Below are 7,242 nucleotides of genomic sequence, written 5' to 3' on the forward strand. Positions count from 1 at the left end.
AGTAAGATTTATTTATTTAATTTGGTGTGTAATTTGGAAACACGTGTAACTAATAATAAAATATATTAAAGATCAAAGTAATAAACTAGCAATGTATTTTTCAATGTTTTTAACTTAGGTTACTAGCTTTTTTCTGTATTCGTAAAGTCAGCGTATTCGTCAAAGTCACTATATTATGTTTACGGGGAAAATGATTTATGTGGGTAATTAATTATTGTTTTTGTATTTATTTGGTTATTTTTTTTATCTAATTTACTATTAAATTTGTTGTAGATGTTTATAGAAACCATTGAAACCGGCTATTAAAGGTTTTCAGCAATTTCTTATCTTCGGCGATTTTCCGGTCGTCTTCTCCGATGAGCCTATGGTAAAAATGAGTTTTTCCGACGGACTTTATATGTTTAAAATGTTTATGTTGGTGTTTTTATAAATAATAACTTATACAACTATATTTATATTTATATATAATAATATGTTAGTATTTTTATTTCTAAAATACAAAACTTGTAAACATATAAAATATTTTCATTCTTCTTTAAAAAAATAATTGCATGGAAATAATGTCACCATATAGTAACTATGATCACCTCTAAAATTGTTTTACGAGCCATAGATATACAACGAATCCAAAAAATATAATACATTATTATTGATGCAATACAAACCTTTTAAACAAATAAATATTTATTTATTTTAAATAATTAAATTTATTTATGTTTAACTATTTTAACATATTATTAGCTAACAAACATTTTTTAATTTTACTTTGAAAAGTTTAACTATTAATTAAGAAATATATTCAAATTTTAATAAAACTAAATAAGTTTTTAAAAATTTAAATATAAACAGTTTATATTGAGCCAATATAAAATGCGCCATACGTAAAACTAAAAATATATTTCAGTTTTGGTTTTATAATATAAATCTACTAAAACTTATGTTAGTTTGATATAAACTTTTGATATTTATTTTTTTAAAAACTATTTAGTTTTATAATATATGTATATTTTATATGTTTATAACCTTAAGGGTTTTTTTGCAAAATATATGAAAACTTAAGGTTTTTTTCGCAAAAAATAATTCATGGTAACCTGGAAACATGCTATTACAGATAAAAATGAAAAACTAACAAAAAAATGACAAGTTTGCGGCATAAACGAACCAAAAATCTATCAAAGGGTAAAACATGAGAAGTTTGGATTTTAAATGATGTATGTTTTATTTGATACTTTGTATTCGTATGATTATTTTATGTAGCACAATATAAGGGTAATATCGTTCACACATTAAATGAAATAAATAATCAATCAACATAGGGTTAATATTATAAAAGTCCTAAAATTTTAACGCATAATTGGAAAAAGCCATAATATTTTTTTTATTATTATTGTGGCTGCAACTTTCTCGTAGAATTATAACTCTAACCCACTTAACGAGTTTCATGGTTAAGTTGGTTAACTTTTTTGCAAAATTAATCCTAAAAAGTTCAAATTTAGTCCCTGAGGTTTGAAAAAAATTACACCACATGGTTTTTTAACTTTATTTTTCGTTTTTTGTATACTTTATTTATTTTTGGTTTTTTATAAATACATGTACATTTTTTATTTTCTTTTTATGTATATACTTTATTTATTTTTATTTTTTAACTTTATTTTTCAAAAAATTTTTAACCTTTTTACCGTTTGTTTTCTATTTTTTTAGTATATATATATATATATATATATATATATATATATATATATATATATATATAGAGAGAGAGAGAGAGAGAGAGAGAGTATATTAGAGTTTTTTTTTAGTTTTTTTCATATTATTTTTTGTATTATATTTTATTTTTTTCACCTTTTTATTTTTTTTATTTTTTTTCTATGTTTTGTTATTTATGGTTTTTCTAATATTTTTTCTAAGGTTTTTTCAAATTACAATTTTGTTTTCTATTTTTTTTTCCTATTTTAGTTATTTATGGTTTTTCTAATGTTTTTATTTATTTTGATTCAAGTAAACGAACTTGAATTCAATATAAATTACTATAACAAGTTTTTTTTTATAAACATCGACTATTATTATTATTATTATTATTATTATTATTATTATTATTTTAGTCTATTATCAAATTGAAAAATATTATCTTGAATTTAATCTATTGATATCACATATAGAAATATGATTTCATTTGCAAGTTATATAACACATTGAAACACTAATTCTTAGTAAACAAACTATTTTGTTTTTTAATTTTCATTTTTTCGTAAAATAAATATAATAGCACTAAAGAAAAAAAAAATAATAAGTTGGACCGAAATTACAAATATAAACATAACTACTTTATTTACTTGAATAAAAATAAAAAACAATTACAAAAAAACTATAAATTATCAAATTGTAATATACTCTAGTAGATTAATACATTCTATATTTTTTGAAAAATGTCAATAAAAAGATAAAAAAAAAAAAAAAAAAACAAAAAAAAAAAAAACAAAAAAAAACAAATAATTGGAAAACAAATAATAAAAAAATAAAAAGATGAAAATATGAAAAAAAAATAAAATATAATACGAAAAGAAATATGAAAAACCCTAAAAAAAACTCTAATATACTCAATATATACACTAAAAAATAGAAAACAAAAAGGTAAAAATGTTTAAAAAAATTGTTGAAAAATAAAAGTAAAAAATGAAAATAAGTAATATATATATATATATATATATATATATATATATATATATATATATATATAAAGAAAATAAAAAATATACATATATTTATAAGTAATATATATATATATATATATATATATATATATATATATAAAGAAAATAAAAAATATACATATATTTATAAAAAAAACCAAAAATAAATAAAGTATACAAAAAACGAATATTAAACTTAAAAAACCAAGTGGTGTAATTTTTTTCAAACCTCAGGGATTAAATTTGAACATTTTAGGATTGATTTTGCAAAAAAGTTAACCAACTTAACCACGAAACTCGTTAAGTAGGTTACAGTAATAATTATACGAGAAAGTTGTGGCACAACAATAATAATAAAAATATCCAACTTTTTCCAATTACATCTTAAAAATTTAAAGCTTTTATAATATTAACCCGATAGCACATCAATGGCTTCTTCCTACAAGAAACTTCTAACCCGATAGCACCCTTTCATGTTAGCACCCTTTATCCATCAACCAGTAAAAGGAAACTTCTAACCCTTTCATGTTAGCACCCTTTCAGACTCTCCTCTTTTCTCCATAAAAGTTTTGTCCAGGCTCTTCCACATAATTCCTTCCCATAGCTATTAATTAATTATATTCGATTCGGTATTAGTCATCACCACATCAATGGCTTCTTCCTACAAGAAATACCAAATCAGAAACCAAAACCCTAACCCCAAAACCTCCGTCTTGTTAGTAATCGATATGCAGAACCACTTCTCCTCCATCGCCAAACCAATAATCCCATCAATCACGACAACCATCAATACCTGCCGCCGTGCTTCCATCCCAGTCATCTTCACTCGCCACTGCCACAAGTCCCCTGCCGATCACGCCATGCTTGGGGAGTGGTGGGGCAACGATCTGATCATCGACGGAACGCCGGATTCCGAGCTGATGCCGGAGATTGGGCGGCGGGAGGAGGAATTGGTTGTGGAGAAGAACACATATAGTGGGTTTAGAGGAACGCAGCTGGAGGAGCGGCTGAAGGATATGGGAGTGGAGGAGGTGATCGTGACAGGGGTGATGACGAATCTGTGTTGTGAAACGACGGCGAGGGAAGCTTTTGTGAGAGGGTTTAGGGTGTTTTTCTCAACGGATGCTACGGCGACTTCGTCGGAGGAGCTGCATCAGGCGACGTTGATGAATATGGCTTACGGGTTTGCCTATCTGGTTGATTGTAAAACCCTTCAAACTGCTTTTTTTTCGTAAATTTTATTCCGTTGTTTTCTTTTGTTATTTAATCATGGTATTAATTGATAGAGTTTTAATGGATTACTTAAAGTTTTTATCTTCTATGTAATCGTTTGTTGCCATCACCAACATTTTATCCTATGGTCTAGAAATAAAAAAGAAGAGGGCATTTATGTCATTACATTTAATAAATAGTAAGGATAGATTAGTTATTTTTTGTAGTTTAAGTGGATTTGATAGTTACTTTTGTGAGATACTTATTTTGTTGTACCATTTTGCTTAAATTAGGAAAAAATCATTTTTAAACTTTAAAAACAAATAATAAAGTATATGATTTTTTTAAAATAATGAGATTTTTATGTTAAAAAAAATTATGATTTTTTTGAAATTTTTTCCAAAAGTTTAGGACTTTTTTATAGATATCCCTACTTACTATATCAAAATAATTGTCTAAAATAAAGAGAGAATTAATGAATTTCATAGGTTATTATTTTAAATAAACTAGATTATAGCCTGCGTTAAACGCGGGAAATACATAAAAAAGAAAAAAAAACATATAATCGTTTATAGATATTGTATAATGATTATTAAAAAAATATATGGTTATTGGTATTATTGAAATATGTAGAAAATACATTGAAAACGATAAATATATATAATCATTGAAAGATCTCTTTGTAGACATCATTTTTTTGTTTTATTAGTTGAACGATTTTCCTCGTCTTATATAGTTATAATATTTATATATTTATAAGCATTTTAATTAGACGTTCATTGCATAATAATGTTAACTAATTTAAACATATATTGACAATCAATATACCGTTTTTTCTATTGCATTAAATATTAACAACTATTTCATTTATTCAAATAAAGTTATGTAATATAATTTATAAAATGTTAAATGTTATATAGATTTAATTTTAGTATATCATCAATGGAGATTCTTTTCTAAATCATGATTGGTTTATTTTAAATTGATTATAAATATAAATGCTAGTTTTTATGTTTGTTCTTATTTATTTAGTGTTCGTAAAAATTTTGCATTAGTTTTGGCACAACTTTGAATAATTTTAGTATATTAATTTAATTTGATATATCTGTCAATTATATGAAATATCAAATAATCACATTTCATTACTATTGTGATAATTTAGTTTATATATTGTATTTTCAGTAATCTTAACGCTCTTATTTTTTCTAATAACCGTAACGCTTTTACTAAATATACTATTTACAAATCTCCTAATATCTTATAATTTTAATCTTACTTTATAATTTTTCATAACTATGTTATTTTCAAGATTGACTGCTTTAATAGTGTTTTTTTTTAGTCTATTCACTTTTATATTTCATTGTACAACATTATCGTTTGTATATATTCTGAAATTTTACTTTCAAAATGTTTAATGTTTACACCTTGATATTAATTTTTTTAATAAACTCATGTAATAATTATGGAATATATATCTCATTTTAATTAACATTCACTTCCTTTATTATATCAAATTCCTCATTAAATGGATATACTTTTGGAAAATAATAATTATAATCGGGCAGCATTATCTAAAACGTAAATGTTTGATATACTTTTTGAGAAAAAAAAATCAGGATCATTAAAAAAAATTATATAAAGAAAATACAAATTTAAATTTGTTGAAATTATGGATGAAATTACTAACGAAAATTTATTTTGTAAGGAGTTTTATTCTGTAAGGTATAATAATATTACAAAATTTGAAATATCTATATTTGTTGTGTAAATTAATAAATTTTATTGTTACTATACGAAGATAAAAAAAGTAGGTTGATATGATATATAAAAACATAATAATTTCAATGATATTTTAAAATCATGCCAAAATTAACCGGATTTTGATGACATAAAAATTAAAAAAAAAATCATAATCATCTCTAATATATAAAAGTAAAATTTTCGTAATTAATGTCACTTCCCAGGATAGTTAATTTTTATTTTGTTAAAGGTACCTAATACCTTTTCATGTTTATTTGAAAAGTTTCAGAAAAGTAGTTAACTAATTTCATGTAATTTGTGACAAAGAAAATCGAAATATATGAATACATACATTTGATATAGGAGCAAAAAATGATCGAAAAAAATATAAAAAACGAAAGAAGGTACTGACCTTCTAACACACAAGAGCGAATGTTGATAGCAGAAAATGATGATGGAAGTTATAAGCAATATTAACGATGTTGTATGAGAATGTTTGAAGAAAAGAAACGATTGAAAATAAATGTGAGTCGCGGATTCAATGATGAATCGTATATATATGTGATGATTTGAATATGATTTTTCGGTATAAATGATTTCCTAATAAAAAAAGATTTTATATTACTGGTTTACTAATATAAATGGATTTATATTAATGATTGATATTAAGGCCTTATTTGAAATGATTTGTTAGTAATATATTTTTAAAATTGATCATATTAAAATCTTCATAACTGAAAATTCAAGATGTAAAATATGGAAAGTTTTTATTGGAATTAAATACATTCCATTTCAACGAATGTAAGTTATTGATTGATGATTGAAAATCATTTATTGGAATTAAATACATTCCATATGGGGAAGATGATGTCAGCAATTTGATATAAGGGTGGAAAAAATTAGATTGAAATACAATCAATGATCCAGATTATTTAAGATGATGTCATAAAGTTTCTCAATTAGTAATATTTAAGATAAAAGGATAAATAAGAATTTTATATATATATATATATATATATATATATATATATATATATATATATATATATATATATATATATATATATATATATATATCTTATCATTTTGTAATTAGTAATTTTTTTTGGAGAGATTACATCCTGACCTCTTAAATGTAATCATTTATTGTTTCTTCACTCTCATGTTGGTATTGATTTAAACTTTTTTGTTTGTAAGACTAAACTGCACAAATGATCCATATAGTTAGTTTAAAATTGTAGTTTTAGTCAAAAATGTTTGGATCAGCATCAGTGACCTTTTTGTTGTAAGACTAAACTGCACAAATGGTCTATGTGGTTTGCTTAAAATTATCATTTTGATCCAAAAAGGTTTGGAATAGCACCAGAGATCCAAACTTTTCATTTTGTTGCAATTTTGGTCCAATTTGCTTTAAGTTTTTTTCAAATAACAGATTTGCCTCTATTAATTCTTTTTCTGTTTTTCTATATTTCAACAACTAAAAAAAAGAAAAGAAAAGAAAATTTGTTTTGTTACCTCCCCCTCTATCTCTTTGTACATTATGCACACTCAAATACTCAGAATATAAACACTACCATCGCCGGAAAAATATAATGACTCC

At 23.6% G+C, this 7,242-nt stretch overlaps 1 protein-coding gene across 1 annotated transcript; it reads left to right on the plus strand.

Annotated features, from left to right (window-relative positions):
* Positions 1 to 3,128: 3,128 nt before the first annotated feature.
* Positions 3,129 to 4,085, plus strand: LOC145008158 (nicotinamidase 2-like). Its single transcript, XM_078966780.1, has one exon. The coding sequence runs from the start codon at positions 3,341 to 3,343 to the stop codon at positions 3,923 to 3,925; it is 585 nt and encodes a 194-aa protein (XP_078822906.1). The 5' UTR covers positions 3,129 to 3,340; the 3' UTR covers positions 3,926 to 4,085.
* The last annotated feature ends 3,157 nt before the right edge of the window (positions 4,086 to 7,242 follow it).

Source organism: Lactuca saligna, chromosome 8 (genome assembly GCF_052625555.1).
Source record: "Lactuca saligna cultivar CGN05327 chromosome 8, ASM5262555v1, whole genome shotgun sequence".
Lineage (NCBI taxonomy): Eukaryota > Viridiplantae > Streptophyta > Magnoliopsida > Asterales > Asteraceae > Lactuca > Lactuca saligna.

Coding starts and splice junctions, on each gene's coding strand:
- LOC145008158 (XM_078966780.1), top strand. CDS start 3,341: ATGGCTTCTTCCTACAAGAAATACCAAATCAGAAACCAAAACCCTAAC.